The sequence below is a fragment of the Amblyomma americanum genome, chromosome 3 (assembly GCF_052857255.1).
Source record: "Amblyomma americanum isolate KBUSLIRL-KWMA chromosome 3, ASM5285725v1, whole genome shotgun sequence".
Classification (NCBI taxonomy): Eukaryota; Metazoa; Arthropoda; class Arachnida; order Ixodida; family Ixodidae; genus Amblyomma; species Amblyomma americanum.
The window spans coordinates 88,511,975-88,531,092 of NC_135499.1; the positions used below are offsets into that span (position 1 = coordinate 88,511,975).

Here is a 19,118-nt window from a genome sequence, read left to right on the forward strand (position 1 = left end):
TGTAACATTGTTGAGCTTTAGATATAAGGATTTTACCATCACTCAACTGACTTGTTATGTTTCTGTACGTATTATTTAATTAACATACAAGCTGCTTAACACATTCACAACACTGAAGTAAGAATACATACCACAGTTGGGCTCCTGATACGAAGCCCTTAGGTAGGACTTCGCACCCCACTTCTCTGCCAAACCATTGGTCGAAACAACTTGCAAATAACGTCTTTAAATTCTTAAACCAATTTCTTGTGCAACTGTGCTTTTTTCATGCATGAGAGACATGAACGGAGCTTGCACCTTTAAGGGATAACGAGAAATGACATCGCACATACACGGGCTTAGATCTACATTCGAAATACCAATACGCCTACAAGGGAGTAAAAAGGGAGTAAACTGTCCTCTTGCGTACACCCTTTTGCAAAAGGGTTTGCGCTAGGTAGTCCCGTGTTGCTGTCGGGCCGAAAAATGTGCCTCATCAGGTTTTAAAACAGAAAGCGAGTCATTTACCGCTTCATATAATATTGTTTTTTCTTTTTTTTTCTGTTCTTAGTTTGTTGGGCAAGAAACTCAGAGTCCTAGACATCTCGATTTCATTCTAATTTCAGAGTTCATTTTCTTGTCACAATTAACTGCATCAAACACGTGATAACTCACTATTACGTTTTGTGGATAACTATAATAAGGGCCGCAACTCACGTTAGTGCATTGATTTAGGGTTGCTTCCATTTGTGGTTTGACAGTTTATTCATTTTGGTGTACCCAGCTGGGGAATACACCTTCCTAGATGATGGCTCAGCTGTCATTCCAGCTAAGTTTTTTTTTCCACGTAAAAATTTCCGTTCATTGCCGTACTCCGCTTTGAAACAGATACTCCTGACACATATTCACAATAACAACATTGTTCTTGTAGTTTTGCTGCATTGGCCCCTGCAGGCCCCCATGTCACTGCGACAGTGGAGCTCATCATTGCCACGGATACTGCCGCCTCAGCAAATCAGTGAGTGCGCAATGACCAGGATTGGAGCCGGTGGAGCCGTCGATTTCCTTCTTCTACGTCGCAGAGACACGTGTGCAATTCAGGCGGCGTTAAAACAGAGCTCTTCTCTTCTCTCTCCTGCAATAAATAAAGGTTACCACACGGGTACTGAGTGTCTGCTTCGTGATACAGCGGATTAAATTTAAAAAATCTGAAACATGCCTTTAGCACGCCGAGACCATGATATTGTCACCAAGCAATGCATAGGGCAAGCCGTAAATGCGCTTTGTGCTCTATGCACAACCGTGGTGTGGGTTGCGATTTGTCGCTTTTCTTAGCCCGAGTGGGAGGACTGCATGTTAAAGAGAGTTCAAAGCCGGCGTGTGCTTTCATGATTAATAATTGCAGTGGAAAAAAAAAAGGAGCTGAAAGCGCCGGTCTGGAGGCTCATATTGAGATAGCGGGCTCAATGCAACTGGCTTTGTTTTATGCACCAAATGATTTTAGCTCACTTCGTTCGAGTGCCCGTTATCTACGGAGAATTTATATCATACAAATTCGCTATGCAGATAAACTGGTATCAACGCTCCACACGCTTCCGCGAGAACAACGATCAGCCGGCTGACGTGTCTTGAAGTTTATGCATGCACTCCCTGACGAGAGCTGTACATTCTGAACCCGAATACGGCTATATTCTATAGCCTTATAGCGCACACACCTTCATAAGAGAAAATGCGATACAGTAAAGTTCACACCCTTTAAACTACTTCCAGTTTAGAGTGCAGGCGGCACATAGCAGAATGCGCTCAAGCGGAGTCTGCTGTGTGCCGCCTACACTTTCTCTTACAACTGACAAGAAACAATTCATAAAACACATAAATCACAACGACGACGGCTGAGTCCATCTGAAGTGTCGTTTGCAATTATACCTACAGTGAACAAACGAAGGATAATCGACCGTACAGAGCGCCGTTTGATGAGCAATGCTTGTGCAGTTTCTCGCTCAGACGAGATGCATTAGGAAAGGTAGCTGCGCGCATGCCTTAGAAGATCCCTCGCATCTTACATTCACACTTCACAACGGCCCAGAGTACACCGCAGGCAACACGATTGCCTCGCAGTAGTCGATGTATACGTGCCGTACGGAGATCTGGAGTTTGTTTTGAGGTTCGTGTCCGTCCTTGATCACTTCACGTATTTTCGTCGCCACCAACGGACTCTACCTCTAAAGCAGACATGCGTTGCAACAAGACGCACCCACGATTGACGCATTAAAGAGCATATGCTATTTTTGTGGAGTGGAGAAGTGAAAGGCGCGAAAAAACACAGAAATTTTGAAAAAAAGAATATTTTTTGAGCGCCGAAAAAGGCGCTATAATGTCGAAAATCTTCGAAACTGATTTCAAAGTTCCACGATCGAGTTCTTGCTTAGAGTTGTTCCTCATAATTTTTTTTTTTGAGAACTCCAGTGTACATCAAAGAACGATTGAAGAGTAATCGTTATCGCCTGTTTTATATAAGGATTTACTGTGAAAGCATTACTTCATACGAGCCAAGAAAATTGTGACCACCTTGACCTTGTGATTAAGGCGGAAATTTGGGTTAGTTGGTGTGTCATCATTATTTAAAAGACTTGCGCATATAACTAGGACACAGACATAGAAGAAGACAGGACGAGCGCTAATCCTATTTTAGCGCTCGTACTGTCTTCTACTTTGTTTTTGTCTTAGTTATATGGGCTAGTCTTTTTTTTATTCTTGACCTTGAGAATGCCCTTGGCAAACCTGAAGCAACAAAATAAGTATTGCTGCCACTAGGTTTCGAAAGCACGGCAGCGCGAACAGATCAGCGTCGCTGCCTAGTACACGAGAATCTATGCAATCGCCAGAGCCGATCACGCGACGATTCAAACTACAACACACTCTCGCGATGTTCATTGCATGTAGTCGTCTCCATGAACTTCGATCTGGGCTCAAAACCTTTCGCAAGTACTTCTCCGTTTCACTTCAATAAAATCATACATTTTTATTTTTCAGGCGTTCGGGCTTAGTGGATGTGAATTGCACATGGATGCGCCCGGCTGAACGTTACAATACAAATTTCTCTTCTGAACTCAGGCCTTAAGTACAGCGATGTGGCTGAGCATGCTGCCGCTTGACTCACACGGCACAAAACAACGAAGGTTCTGCGCATGCAACAGGCTTTCTCCGAGTACAAACCTTCGTGGCGCCCTGCAAAGCCAAATTGACGGTCGCTTAGCTCAAGCCATTTGCTCAGGTAGTTCAACTCTTTCTCTCTCTGAGATTAGAGCATTGAAAACCAGCTTTCAACATGATTTGCCCATCGCATTCTCTGTCTTCACGGTGCCTTTTGAGCCGACCTTTATTGCACTCGAAGTACATGCGAGTGACGAATCTCATGGAGGAGTCCTTGAGGAATACTTCCTGTCTGATACTTTTGACGGACGGATGGACATGCATTCTTGGCGAGGCATTCATGAATTCCGTCGTGGCTGCGCCAAAAATGTTGTTCGACTTATCTGTGGAAACAGGCAACAGTTGTTACTCTGCTGTGTATGTTGCTAGCGAGGTGACTGAATCGGTGGTAAGTGCTAAAAATTTGGCGCTAGTAACGGACAGCGCCAGCAGCATGCAATCAGCCTTTAATATTGTTACCAGCAAATTTTAGCATATCACATGCACTGAAAGTGGGGTTCATGGCCTTAGCTTGCATCTGAATATCTGCCGCCGCGGTGGCTGAGGCTTTATGGCGCTTGGCTGCTGGCCAGAAAGACGGGGGCTCGATCCCGGCCGCGGCGGTCGAATTTCGATGGAGGCAAAATTCTAGAAGCCAGTGTACTGTGCGATGTCAGTGCACGTTAAAGAGCCCCATGTGGTCGAAATTTCCGGACCCCATCACTAGGCCGTCTCTCATATCCTGAGTAGCTTTTGGCCGTTAAACCCCCATAAACCAAACCAAACCAATCTGAATATCTGACGGAGCTAAAACATTAGAGAATGGCCATCAGACATCAAGACAAGATATAAAGTATGGGAAGTGGTCCCACATAATTGCTGCAACATTCCAGGATAAACAAGGAAAAGACAGAAACGGAAGCTCACAGATTCTAAAAGCTTCCGACCAAACCCCGCAGGGGCATCTGCAACAAGCCGGTGATGGTGAGTTACGACACCAAAGTTTTCAGAGCCTCCGCAGAGGCTTCCTCGCAGGGGGATGCTGGTGAGCAGTGCCCCACCACGGACCCGAGCACACGAGCTTAGCCGTGCGTGGCTCAGCCATGCCCGGCGAAAAGAGGATCCTAGAGGTTAAGCCGATGCCTAGTGTTCGGATATATAAGGACTCTCGGCGTAGGCAACGCATCATTTTGCTGAAGACGGTAGCTTCCTGTAGACGACTCGTCGGGCCTGTACCGACAGGGGGAAATCGGCAGTCGCCTTTTCCTATCCTTCCTCTACACCTTTCACTTTCCTATCATCTCTCTCACAACTTTCTTGGCTCCTCCATTGTTCAGAGTTTTTCCTTTTTATTCTGGAGGCTATAGGGTTAACCGTGTGTGGCGAACTACCCTTCGTCACGTCATATTGGGATGTGCTTCAGGTGTACAGCCTACGTGTTCAGTACCTGCAAATGCCTGTCCTGTGCCCTTGTTGGGCTCCATCGTGGGTGGCTGGCACTGTAGCCGAAACACATACATATTCTCTTTTTTTAACAAACGATCTCCCTGTTAAGAGAAAACGAACCGGTGTAGCCAAACTGTTCATCCAGAAAACAAAAATAGTTTTCCCGAAATAATACGTGGTCCAATGTCGAGAATTAAAAAAAAGCCAGGAAGAAAAATATCCCCTTTCATATTTGTCAAATATCTTTAAAAAGCCATGAGTCCCGGATGCAAGGTGACCAAACAAGTTAGGAGTGAATTGCTTCTAGGTATCTAGGGCAAAGGTCAAGTACCAAAACTTCCCAACATACTACCCGACTCCCTCAACAAGCTATTGTGGCCGCAGTGCAGTGCGCGCACCCGTGAGCGAACCTTGGTGAGCCTAGGTTCGTTCCTCGAACAGACGGGCTTGACGTCCCGCCTTTCCCCGCGAGGTAGTTACACGCAGTGACCGAACGCTCCGCGAGTTCTACCTTGATCGATTAAGAACTGGACGCTTCACTCCTTTTGTTGTCGATATAGCGCTGTGCGCGTGTTTTTCTTGCTCCATCATGAACTAATCACGCGCACAACCTGTGCACATTTCTTATTGTGTAAATAATTTAGGTATATTACCTCTCCCCCTATCCTCTCTCCTTGTCCCCTCGCCTCTTTCATTTAATTTCTACATTCTGCCTGCTATTCTTTATTTCCGCTGCCCCAGCTCAGGTGCTTCAGTATCGACGGAAGATGCCGGGCTAGCAAAAATCTTTCCTTCATTTTCATTATTATTTTAATAAAAACCACTTACTACTAGTGTACCTCACCGTGGAGATGAGGCTATCTCTAAACCCAAAAGAATAAAATTAAGAAAATAAAAGAAAGAAATCCCTACGAAGCACCTTGTATTGACTTTCACTTGTTGCACACTTCCCGAATCCCTTGAAGTGAGATACACAAAGATTGCAGTGCCTCCGTACATCCCAAACCCGAGGCGTTCTTTCAACTGCCAAAGGTATGGCCAAGGCTGCTAGAGCTGCCCCGGTCGCAAACCCTGCGCGAAAGGAGCATGCCTCAGAAAAGTGCGAAACAGCATTCGTCTGCGCTAACAGTGAAGGTGAGCACACTGCCTACTTCAGGTCTTGCCCATCGTGGAAGACAGAAAAAGAAATAATAGCGGTGCAAACGAAATAAATCCTTTCTTGCAAACAGGGGACAGCTCGCATCAGAATGGCAAACAACATTTCTAACATTCTACCATTACACCCGCAAACTTCTCCCATACGGTGCGACAAGGCGACGCGTCACACTGGCCTCTGGAACCTGTCCAGACCACGCAATCTCAGGCTGTAGAATGGCATCCTCGCTCATGTGGAATTAGCTAGCGCTACTCCACCACCTCCAAAGCAGGCCACGCTACCCCTCGTCTCGGCGGGCCTCAAGGCCTCTGCGCACGAGGCGAGGTCTGTAACCAAGATCCACATCCTAGATCAACGTCGATGGCAGGGAGCCACTCTGCCGTCCTCGTTGTAGAGGCGGCGAGCTCCCTGGAACAAAAAAAAAATTACCGGCGCTGAGACATCAATCGAATATCTGGAAACAATACACCTAACATAGGTCGCTGGTTCGAATCCCTGCCGAGAGGTAGATTCTAACTTAACAAGGCAGTTTATGCTGAACGAAACGCGAAAACGTATGTTAGCACCCAGAACACCCAGAGCCATATTGTTCATCATGAGAAGATTGTTAAAGACGTGGAATGGGGGGTACATAGGTCGCCGGCTTTAATCTCTCCCGCAAGATACGCTCTAACTTAACTAGTAAGTTTATGCTGCCCAAAACACTTAATTGTATGACACCATCCAGAACATTGCGCGACAAACGGTTGGCTCACAAATTTTACACGAATGTTCGGACAATGTGGGCTGCGTTTAACGACTGCCAGGGAGGATACGTATACCGAATGGACATAGTTTTGCTGCTCGGGCACCATGCTGACGCCTGTTTTTTTTTTATGTAACCACCTCGCTTACGATGGCCAGTACTTGGAGGCCGTCATTTTGGATTCTATCCGTGGCATCAGCATATAATTCGGAGACTCGAAACGCGCCCAGTAGAGCTAACGCTCTAGAAGGATTCCCAAACGCCAACAGTTAGTATTTCAGTGCATAAATAATGACATTTTTGGTACAATTTTATGTAGCGCACAGTATTGATCGGTTACAGTTAATTGCTTGGGGTAATTATCTGGAATGTGCTCCATGATCGTTGCGCATCTAGAAAGTGGTCCTCAAACTAAAACGTGGAAGTGAATATCAAGATGAATCACCAACTTATCATGGTCAGGTGAAACCGCTAAAAATGGACAGGCGCTCGCACGGAAGCGCCTTGCCCCGTTCCATTTTCATATGTGCTTGAGCGTTCGGAAAGAAAAAAAAATTCGCTGGCGTATTATTAAACTCAAACGCAGCTTTGCGCTGTTAGGCACACTGCAGTCAGGGCACGGCACCAAATGCTCTCCGACCGCTCGCTGTACTTTTCACGTGCGTCGAAATTCCAGTGCATGTGCTCATATTTCGCCGTTTCAATTTAATATTAGTAACCCAGTTTAAAATAACGAGGGAAGAAGCCAGCGCGGCGGAGAAACAAAGGTGGCTCATGGCAGTTCTTCAAGATTGCAAAGATAACATAAAAAATAAAATAAGTCGACGCTGACGGAGTAGTCGAACTTCGAGTGTTGACACACATAAGGCCGCCGGTTCAAATTCCTGCCAGGAGCTAGACTACAACTTTACTAGTGAGTTTCTGCTGTTTGAAACGCTTAATCGTGTGACACCATCGGCCAACAAATTTCATACGAAAGTCGAGACAATGTGGCCCGGCTTTGACGCCAGCCAGACAGAAATATATATGCCGTGTCGACATAGTTCAGTTACTGGTTGTGGTGCTTTGGCATCAGGCTACCACCTGCTGTTATTTTGTTTGATTATGTTAACACCTCGGTTACTATGCCAACCATTGGTAGGCCGCAATCTTGGATTCTGTACGTGGAATCATCATTACTCGGATGATCCAAACGCGACTAGTTTAGCTAACGCGCTTTATTAGATAAGTGTCGAATCACGGGGCCAAGCCAAATCTTGCTCCTTAACCTCGCATAGAAAAAAATGATTGCATTATAATACGTTGGAATTTCAGGAGGCTTTTAATTAGGTTGAGTGATATAAAGGGATTCTAAAATTCATTCTCCGCTGTTTGTTTCTGCCTACAGAAAACTAACCTAGATCTCCAGCATAAAAATGTACTAAAAAAGAATAACGTATTCCACATGACCGAAAGAACGCATCCAGGATCTCGGGAGGGGAGCCATCATTGTGCAAAGTGGTATAGCAGCCCGCAAACTGAAACTTGCAACTTGCAGGATTACAACTTGAAACTTGATTAGAGCATGTAGCAGCCACTTCGCTTATACGGGGTGTTTAACCTAACAATCTGTATAAATTTTAAATGTAAGGTTTTTGGCATAGAAGGGCACCACTTTCGGCATAGCAATGAGGGCGGTGAAATAAATCAGAATACAGCCTTTGCATGCTAACTAGCAGGCTAGTTAACTGATATTGAATAGTGAACTTTTAACTATTACTGATACGCTCCTTAGTTATGAGAGGCATGTAGACCACCGTAAATAATATTTAGATCAGGTTTTAGAATTTTGGTATTGCAATTACCCTCGGCGCTGTCGCACAACAAACTTTGGCAATCTCGATGAGTTACATGAACTGGAGCGGTTCCTTTGCCTCCAAGTTTCTCGAAAGCGCGTGTATTTTAGCGCGGTGTAGGGAAATTCGTTGGGCAACAGCGCCGAAGGTAACCAAGTTGTAGAAATTCTAAAAACTGATATAGATATTACTGACGGTGACCTACGCGCCTTCCAATAATCAGGTCGCCGAACAGTACTATTTAAGAAGTTAATTCTTCAATATTAGTTAGCAAACCTGGTTGTTAGCATGCCTTAGCTGTATTCTGATGTATTTCCCCGATGACAATGCTATGGCGAAAAAAGCGCTCTTCTAAATAAGAAATTCTATTTCTTAAGAATGTGTAAAGTTTTACGTGAAGCACCGTGTATATTAAACTATCATAGTGTGCTCCTTGTACCTCCGGCCACACATTAAATTAATTCACGATCAGTTATAAAACCTTTTAGAGCAACTACCGGTGCCTTGTATCCTAGATGGCGATTCCAAAGAAGTCTTTTAGGGCTAGTGAAAAAACAGATAGGGAGTTCAAATTATAGACGATTGTATTCTGAGCAGTAATATTTGTTTGTTGTACCCTTGTAAAGCTACCTACTGTTCCTCGAGCTCACGGAAAATGAGATTTTTAGGTGTGTCTCTCAGTAACAGGCTGCTGTAAGCAATTTTAAATGAGATATCATCGGCAGCCAAAATGACATCGATCACCTCCCTGTACTAAACAGTTTAGCATCTGCATCGGAAGTCATCCCAACTCCACCGAGGCATTGGAAGTTTGATTTAGCAGACGGGCAAATTTTAAGAGCAGAATCCACTTTAAAAACACACCTTTAGATATGCTCAACATCTAGATGATAAATGAAAAGTTCACGAATTGCGTCATAGTTGTCGTATACTTGGCTATTCCTCGGTCTTAAGGAGTGGTGCGACAAAAATACAATGAGCGGTGGACACAATACTGCAAGGAAGCACGAAAACGACAAAATAAAGCTTTGCTTATTTTTGGAAGGGGCTCAAAAAGAACAACCTGTTTGATTTTGATAAGCATTAGCGAAAGCTACGTACATCAATTGCAGTAGCGAGAAACATCGTGGGAGTTACGTCTCATCTGTAAACATCCAAATAACATCAAATAAAAGTGGGAGCTGGTTAGAAAATTAAATGGCAGCTTCTCACCATTCACAGTTTCTGTTTTCACAACACCGGATACACAATGGGGTATAGCGGAAGAGGCAGACAAATAGGGGGAGCATTTTGCTGCACTTGCCAGTTCTTCGCACTGCACAAAGGATTTTTAAAATACTAGAATCATAGCCGAGAAACAAATGTTCCACAATAGGGGCAGCGAAAATAAACAATACTACATTTTAACTACTCTCCCAGAAATGAATGCAGAGCTTTCTGCGGAAAAAGACACTGTCCCGGGGCCTGTTAAAGTACACTATGCTGTTGTCGACTAACAGTTATAGCCTGTAGCCTTTAAAAGTTGCCTCAACAAATCCTTTCAAAACGTTGGGATTATAAGATTGAATTTTTTCCTTCAATCACAGGAACTCCTTTACATCCCTTAATGTGGTTGTAAAAAGCAACCTGAACAATTCACCTTCTACTTCGCCTTATAATTGCTGTCCGTAGAGCTTTTATGAACGAACACGAAAGCCCAGCTGCGTTTTTAGACATGGAGAACGCTTACGACACAGCGTGGAGGTTTGCGACTCGGCGCCCTGGCAGAGCTCGGCATCCGTGGCAGGATTTCAAGCTGCCTAAATGATTTCCTGTTGAACCACTCACTTCATGCGTGCCTGTTTTCAACAATTTCGAAGAACTTCATTCAAGAGAATAGGGTTCCTTACAAGTGTACTTCAAGCACAACAATCTTTGTTGTATGAATGAATTCCACTAGCGAAATATTGTAGTATTCTATTATATGCACAGTCTATGTAGACGCTCTTCAAATAGCCTGTATGTCCTCCAAAGTAGCAACATGCAAGAGACAAATACATTTCACTTTAAACTAACTAGCGATGTGGCCAGACAAAAATAGATTCCAGATCTCCAGAGAGAAAGCGCTGGGTGTTCTGTTTTCCTTAAAACGAGGCCTGCAATCCGACCCCACGTTAAATATAAACAAAACCAAATCGTCTATAAAAATGAAATAACAATACCAGGCGTTACTTTTGATAAAAGGTTCACACTTATAACTCACTTCATTGCTCTCAAAAAGAAAGCTGCCCTATCCATGAACTACTCCCATGGAAAAAGTTTGAATCTGATGGATGGCTTCGAAAAATTTATCGCTCTGTAGTATGCTCTACCTGAGCTTAGGTATGTATAATTTATAGGTCAGAGAGAGTGTCGTCCCTTGGACGACTGTATCTACTATAAAATTTAGGTTGGCGTCCTAGCATTTATTTTTCGTCTTTCCAGTCGCTACGAAGAAACCAACGAACCGCCACTAGGAGACCGAAGAACCTTGCTCACATGCTCATACATTCTCAAAATCCGTTCGCTGCCAGAACATGTCTTAACGCATAGCTCCAAAGTGCCCATATATCCCAGTGTATAATAGCAGCCCGCAGGCTGTTAGACCACTCGTTCCTCGATTTGAAAAGTAATTCCAGGAATTAGATGTAATAGAAAGAGTGCCTAATATCGCCCAAGGACATGAACCACTGCCACATTGGTGTTGTCCACTCCGTGTATGCAACTTCACTTTAACACAATTTGCAAAGAAACACCATATGAACACATAATACAAGAATACATAGCACTGAAGAAAAGTGCAAGGAATACACGACATTTTATACAAGCGGCTCATAAGCATCCCTTGCCTCGGAAGTGCTATAATACAAGACATATCGGTGAAGTCAGGAAAGTTGCGTAATTGTGCATCCATTCTCATGGCCGAGTGTTATGCATGCATTGAAGCTGTAGAAAAAATAATAAACTAGAACAATGTGAACAGGATACATTACACTAAAGTTTTTGGCATACTTACTGCACTTCACTCTATAAATGCAGTTATGGCCAATATCGGCGATACTGTACACGACATAACACAAGCCGCATTAAAGGGAATAGAAATACAATCATTTTCGGTTCCGAGCCACGTCGGAATCGATGGAAATGAGAAAACAGATGAACGTGTTGAACAATCCCGTTCCAAAGAAATCAAGAAAGTAATCACTCTCTGCAGAGATAGAGTGAAGTTGGTACAATGTAAGCTGAGAGATAAGCGGCAGTCTCAATGGAATATTGAAGTAAATAAGGCTTCAGCTAGAAAAAACCCATCATCGAAGAATGAAAGTCACGGTTAAGCAATAGACATTTAGTTTAATCTTTTTATGTCGCGTCCATACTGGCCACAGACAGTTTTATTCTTGCAAAGCAAGGAAGACCTACATGTGACTTATGCGGAGAATAGACCACCAAGACACACAATTTCTGCTCATATAGAGAGCCCGAGAACCTGCAGAAAAACATTTCGCAGCAATTGTTTTCATTTAGAGGTACCATTACATCGTAGATTACTCTTAAGAGGAAATTCATTCTGTTGAATTTCCTGCATTGTATTCTTCCGAAAAGATGCAAAGCTTCGAAAGCGGTTGTAGCATTTTAATAACTTTTTAACTTCCTGCATGAAAGAAACATATTAAACCTTGCGTGTAGCGCATGATAGTTTGCTATTAAAGCTCAGTGCAACAAAACACGCTTCCGAACAAAAGTTAGGGCGGCATGACTCTGTCACTTCAAAGTTTGCTGAGAAACGTGGAATCCCTTCAAACCACTGTTATATTAAGTGACTTCACAGTAAGTAGTCTGTGCAAGAGGCTGTTTTGCAAGAGACCTGTTTCTCGAAACCGGTGCAAGATGCCTGCAGCTAGTCACACTTATTTCGTCATCTATAACCTCTCTGGAGGCGGATGAGGCTTTACTGTCAGGCGTTTCGGAGGCTATCCAGTCCTTTAAAAGCCAAACAGCTGCCAACCTGGTGACTTGCACGCTGGCAAGCGAAGAACAGATTCGAGCAAGAGCAATCGTCAGTAGGCGCAAAACGCTTTTTTAAAGATCAGTCCGTATTGCTGATAACTCGCTGCATGCAAGGTAGAGAGGAAAAAATTTGGGAGATGCTCAGACTGCAGAGAGCATAGAATGGAAATCTCAGGAAGCAGTGCAGCCTGCATTGAACGACGGTAAACTGATTTTCAATGTAGCAGAGGAGAGAACGTCGTAGGGATGTTGGTACAGGACAGTGATTTGAGAGTCCGAAATCCACGTTTCAGGGTCTACTTAGTGGCAATGGGCGACGCCTTTGCATCAATCAGCCGCTCATACCTCTGGTATGCCGACTGCTCTAGGTACCACCATCATCGGCCAGCTGCGAACGAAACTGGTAACGTTTTCAAAAACATTCATACAAAAACAAGCTTCGCAACAGGCTGGTAGGCGAACTCGTTCGAAAGTATTAGATGTACAATTGAACCTATAGCTGTGGACACAACTTCTATCAATGCTGCTGGGAGGGACACATCCTGGCAGTGACTCTTAGTCCGACATGGAGTGACTTATTGGTCGGTATTCTTTCTCAGTGCAATAAAACAAGTGTTTTCCACAAATATGAAATTTATATTTGGATATTTATCAGGGCTACTGATTTATAGTATTGACCTTCCTTCTGATCGTTGAATAAAAAAAAATCTGTCGTGTTTTTCATCTTTTTAATTTTTGAAAATTAAATAACTGGAAAAAGGGGATTTATATCTGGTCATTCAAAATATTACGAAATTTTGCACTCTTAACGTATAGTAGGTAAAGGGGGTGGGACGCCTACGCCAGCCTGCATCTCCGGAGTCTCAAATTGGTAGCAAAGCTCTATTGCATATGCATAATAGAAATGACGTAACAGCGCTCATTTTCTCAGGCAGCTGGAACGTGGCAGTGTTTCAGAATATTTGCGGTTTTCTCTGAACTCTGACAACTTTCCACTCCAAAAAAGCGGTAGGTGTTTAACGTATTTGCACCGAGTAGACATGTCAAAACACGTGTTCATTCTTCGATTGCAGGGGAGTCTTAAGCTGCGCTGCGCCTTAAGGGTATGACGCGACAGCTTCAGTGGGTTCTATAGAGAGTGACCATATATGCAGGACTGGTTATTCTCTATAGAACATTAATATATCGCGGAGAGTCCTCATAGCGCTACCAGTGCAGTGGCATAGTGGTTAAGCGATGCGCCACTCAAGTGGCAGGTGGCTCTTCCTATCACAGCTACCTAGGGTGCCTCGATGCTAGCCCCGGGTGAAGACAACTTAAACGACAGCGCCATATTGAATCACACGGGATCAGCGGCGCTAGCGTTTGTAACGGCGCCGTTCATGCCCTCGGCGCTTCAAAGGGCTTTAACTTGAACGGCCTTTTGCAGCGAGAGTTACACTGAGCTACCAGTCGAGCATTTCGCGGTACGTGGGAGAGACCAGTTGTGATTCAATATGGAGGCGTCGCTTAAGTTGTGTCCACCCAGGGCTGACATCGAGGCACCCTACAGCTACCGGTAGGGATTATGCGACCCATGTTACTCGTTCCGAGAAACCTCTCGTGACCAGTCATCATTTAACTGCCTCGTTCCACCTGCGTCTCATTGGCTACAGTTTGCGGGACGCTCCGTCGAACTTAACCCAGGTAACCTGAGTATTAAGGTACATTAAGCTCAGGTTAGGTTGGAGCGAAAGACAGGATGACAAGGTGCTCTGGATATACAACAGCGTTAGCTCAAGGGCCAGTTGGTAATGAAATGGGGTTTGTGCACAAATAGATAAGGGGCAGAGTTCACTGCGGGCGACACAAAACGGCGAGCAGGACGGCGGGCAGCGCCGACCGCCAGTCGAAAAGCAAGCCATCTCGTGCAGCGCTGCGACACTTCGTCTTTCATCGGCGCCTCGTCTTCATTGGCGCTCCGGCAGTGATCTGCCTATGCAGCATCAGGCGCGACCGTCATGGTTCGCTACAACTGCCCCGGAAACGAAGAGGAGCCACCCTGGCGACCTATGGCGAGGGCAAGAGGAGCGGGTCGTAGTAGGTCTTTAGGCGGCTGACGTGGACGGTTTCTCGGCCGCGATGGCGCAAGTCCGAAGAGTGATTGAGCGGCTCCACGATGCAATTCACAGGCGACGCTTGCTGGACGACGCGATAAGGGTCGTGGTATTGTGTGCGGAATTTTGACGACAATCGTGGTGGTGTGCCTGGAACCCAGAGCCAAACTTGGGATCCCATCGGAAAAACATGTTGCCTGTTATCGTTATCGTGAAGATGTTTTTGGCGGCCTTGGGATGCCGAGGTAAAAGAGCGCGCCAACTAGTGGCATTCCTCTGCATGCTTTGCGACTTCAAAGAGGGGCGTCCACTCGGGGGCGTCAGGAGTATATTGTAGGATAGTATCCATCGTGAACGACGGCGCACGCCCATACAGCAGGAAGAAAGGGGTAAAACCGATGGTTGACTTCGTAGCGGTGTTGAACGGGTACCTCACGAAAGGAAGGATAGCGTCCCAGTTGTTCTGATCCGCTGCGACGTACATCGTGAGCATGTCTCCGAGAGTACGATTGAATCGCTTGGTCAGCCCGTTAGTTTGGGGATGGTAGGCAGTGGTGGTCCGATGTACGATGCGACATTCGGTAAGCAAAGCTTCAGTGACGTGGGAAAGGAAGACGCGGCCTCTGTCACTTAGGACTGCATGCGGAGCGCCGTGGCGAAGAACATGATGCAGCAGAAACATCGCAACGTCGCGGGCAGTAGCAGCAGGAAGGGCGGCTGTCTCGGCATACCGGGTGAGGTGGTCGCCGCCAACGATAATCCAGCGGTTCCCAGAGACCGTACAGGGAAGCGGGCCGTTAAGGTCAGCGCCAACGCAATCTAAAGGTCGTGCCGGGCAAGGGAGTGGTTGCAATGGGCCAGTCACACGAGGAGCGAATGTCTTCCGCCGCTGACAGGCGATGCTAGATCGGACGTATTTCCGAACATAGGCGTACATGCCGCGCCAATAGTAACGCTGAGAAAGTCTTTTCAATGTTTTCAGCACACCAGCGTGCGCACAATGAGGGTCGGTGTAGTAAGAGGCGCAAATTTGAGATTGTAAATGGCGGGAATTGCGAGAAGCCAGCGCCAACCACAGGTATGTAGTTGCGGCGGTATAGAAGGCCGTCCCGGAGGGCAAAGTGTGGAGCTTGACGCCGTAATGTTCTTGAAGGCGCCACGTTTTGTGACGAAGACACGGCGTCTATTAGGGAAGCAAGCTACGGGTCTCTCTGCTGCTCCGTAGGCCTATCAGCGATGGTAAGAGAAGAAAGCACGGGATCTGTCGCCGAGGAGCAGGCATCGTCGCTGGGAAGGGGAGACAGAGACAAAGCATCGGCGTCCATGTGTTTACGGCCGGAACGGTAGAAGACGCGGATGTCAAACTCTTGAAGGCGAAGAGCCCATCGAGCAAGGCGACCGGATGGATCTTTGATAGACAATAACCAGCAGAGCGCATGGTGGTCCCTGACGACGTCAAACCGGCGACCGTACAGATAGGGCCGGAATTTCGTTAGTGCCCATACAATAGCTAAACATTCCTTCTCCGTGACGGAATAGTTGGATACAGCATTGGTGAGCACGCGACTCGCATACGCTACTACGTATTCATCAAACCCATCTTTTCGCTGAGCCAAGACAGCTCAAAGGCCAATGCCACTCACATCCGTATGGACCTCGGTAGGTGCTGTTGGGTCATAGTGCCGTAGTATTGGTGAGGAAGTCAAAAGATGACGTAGTGTAGTGAACGCTTCGTCGCACTCGGCCGTCCAGCCAGGCATGTCATTTTTTCCGTAAAGTAGCTTCGTCAGTGGCGCAGTGATACACGCGACATAGCGTACGAAGCGCCGGAAATAAGAACACAAGCCTATGAAGCTTCGAAGTTGCTTAAGTGACATAGGTTTAGGAAATTGCGCCACAGCACTAAACTTGGCCGGGTCAGGGAGAACGCCTTCCTTGGAGATGATGTGCCTGAAGATGGTCAACTTCCGAGCTGCGAAGTGGCACTTCTTGAGATTCAGCTGCAGGCCGGCGTCAGTCAGGCAAGTCAAAACATGTCGTAAGCGTGCGAGGTGCGTGGTGAAATCGCCGGAAAAGAACACAATGTCGTCCAAGTAGCAGAGGCATGTCTGCCACTTGAACGTCCGCAAGATGTTATCCATCATCTATTCGAATGTGGCGGGCGCGTTGTACAGACCGAACGGCATCACATTGAACTCGTAGAGGGCGTCGGGTGTAACAAATGCTGTCTTTTCTCTGTCTGGAGCCGCCATCGGTACCTGCCACTAGCCGGAACGTAAATAAAGAGAAGAAAAGTACTCAGCGCCTTGGAGGCAATCAAGAGCTTCGTCGATGTGGGGAAGAGGGTAATTGTCCTTGTGGGTAATTTTGTTGAGGCGGCGGTAGTCGACACAAAATCGGATTGAACCATCTTTCTTCTTCACAAGTACCACCGGCGAAGACCAAGGGCTGTGACACGGACGAATGACACCATGGTGTAGCATGTCCTCAACTTTTTCACTAATCACGCGGCACTCTGCTGCCGACACACGATATGGCCGCTGTCGAAAAGGCGGGTGAGAACCGGTCTCGATGCGATGAGCAACGGTGGAAGTCCGGCCTAGAGAAGTGTGGGCAACGTCGAAAGCGGGGCGAAACATGTGCAGAAGGGCTGAGAGCTGCGTCCTGTGGGCGGAAGGAAGAGATCGTCGATAGCGGCTTGGAAAACGGCGTCGGGCAATGGATCAGGTGCCGAATCGGAATGGAGAGCGTTGATTGTGGAACGGTGGGAGGTCACGGGGGCATCCAGGTCAAAGATAAGGTGGGCAGGTTGAATTGAACCAGGAGATTCGCCACTTTGCAGGGTAAGCGGATGAGGAGATAGATTGATGATGAGCATCTTTGTGAGACCTCCGTGAACATCGAGAACAGCAGACGGCAGCAGCAGTTTTTGCGTGGACAAAACAAGAAGACGGCGTAAATAAAACGGCGACGGCTGGCGTGGCAGGACACAAAAGCGATGCAAGCTCTGAAGCCTCTGGAGCGACATGGACGTCTTCAGTGACGGCGATCTTCTGAGGACAACGAAATAGAGCTCGTCGGCCAGTTCGTCACACAATGCAGAAAATTCTACCTCAGCGCGAGCGCAATCGATCACGGCGTTATTTTTTTAGCGGAAGTCCGACCCGAGAATCACGTCGTGGGAACAAGACGGCAAGACCAAGAATTCGACACTGTACAAAATGTCAGCAATGACAACCCGCGCTGTGCATGTGGGCAAAGGTGCGATCCTCTCTGCGGTTGCAGTGCGAAGCGACAAACCAGAAAATGACGTCGTCTCTTTCCGTAAGCGACGGCACAGTCTATCATCAATCAATGACACAGGAGCACCCGTGTCGACAGAAACCACTATAATGTTCGTGGGAGAACGATGAGGCCTTGAACGGTTCGAAGAGCACGCAGTTCTTGCCTCTGGAACTGCGGAACTTAGTTTCCCTCGTCAGCGGACGTAGGGGGACGGCGCATAGGCGACAGTGAACGGCGACGTGGGGACGGGGATCGACGGGTCGAATACAAACGCTGGTCGGTGGCGTACGCTTCCGGAGGTGTAGCAGCCCGAAGCAGCTGAGGTGACCCGACAGAATGCACAAACGCTGTAGGGGCGATCATGCGGCGACGACAGATGCGAGCCACGTGGCCGCGGAAACCGCGCGAAAAGCAGATAGGACGATTGTTCGGTGTGCGCCAAGGGTTGTAATGTGGCGAAGAGGAAGGATGAAGCGAGGCCGCTGGTGGGACCGGTGCCGGACGCAGGACAGGCGGACTGGGTGAAAATGCTACAGGCCGAGGCCGCGCAGCCACAGCGGCGTACCTCAAGGGCGCTGCCACAGGAGTGGAGGGACTATAATGTGCCGCAGCTTCAGCGTACGACAAAGGTGGCCGGAAGGAACTTCAGGCAGGGTAGTAAGAGCCTCGGCGAATTCTTCTCGGATGACGCGCTGAAAGCGAAGGCACAAGAGGAGAGAGAGCATCAGGGCTCGGGTGGACGAGAGAGAGAATACGACCAACTTCTTCGCGAACAAACTGCTTTATCTGGGGTAACAGTGACGAGTGGTTGGAGTCAGACGTCAAAGCCCCCAGAGGCTCCGGGTGCGAGAGTGGAGAGCGAGTGAGAAGACGGCGCTTGCATAGTTCGTTGGAGCTCTGGCATCGGCCAAGGACGTCGACGACGGTTGCTAGATTTTTTTCCAGGAGCACCTGAAACGCGTCATCGTCAATGCCCTTCAGGATGTGATCGATCTTGGCGCGCTCCGGCATCCAAGAATCCGCACGCTTACACAGGTCCACTACATCGTCAATCTAGCTGGTGAAATTTTCATCAGGCATCTGAGCCCGAGCACGTAGGCGTTGCTCGGCGCGCAACTTGCGCACCGCAGGCCGGCCGAAGACGTCGGCGAAATTCTGCTTGAAGGCGGACCACGATGTTATGTCAGCCTCGTGGTTGCGGTACCACAGATTCGCAATGTCCATGAGATAGAAGATGAAGTTCAGTTTGAGGGTATCGTCCCATTTGTTGTCGGTGCTGACCCGCTCATACTAGGCTATATAATCCTCGACGTCATGATCTCCGGTACCACTGAATACAGCAGGATCTCGCTGGCGGA

At 47.0% G+C, this 19,118-nt stretch overlaps 1 protein-coding gene across 1 annotated transcript in view; it reads left to right on the forward strand.

Annotated features, from left to right (window-relative positions):
* Positions 1 to 916: 916 nt before the first annotated feature.
* Positions 917 to 19,118, forward strand: part of LOC144123885 (uncharacterized) — a 39,057-nt gene continuing 20,855 nt past the window's right edge. The window contains exon 1 of the mRNA XM_077656605.1: positions 917 to 997. Coding sequence (XP_077512731.1) covers positions 940 to 997 — 58 coding nt within the window. The 5' untranslated portion in view covers positions 917 to 939. The remainder of the gene's footprint in view (positions 998 to 19,118) is intronic.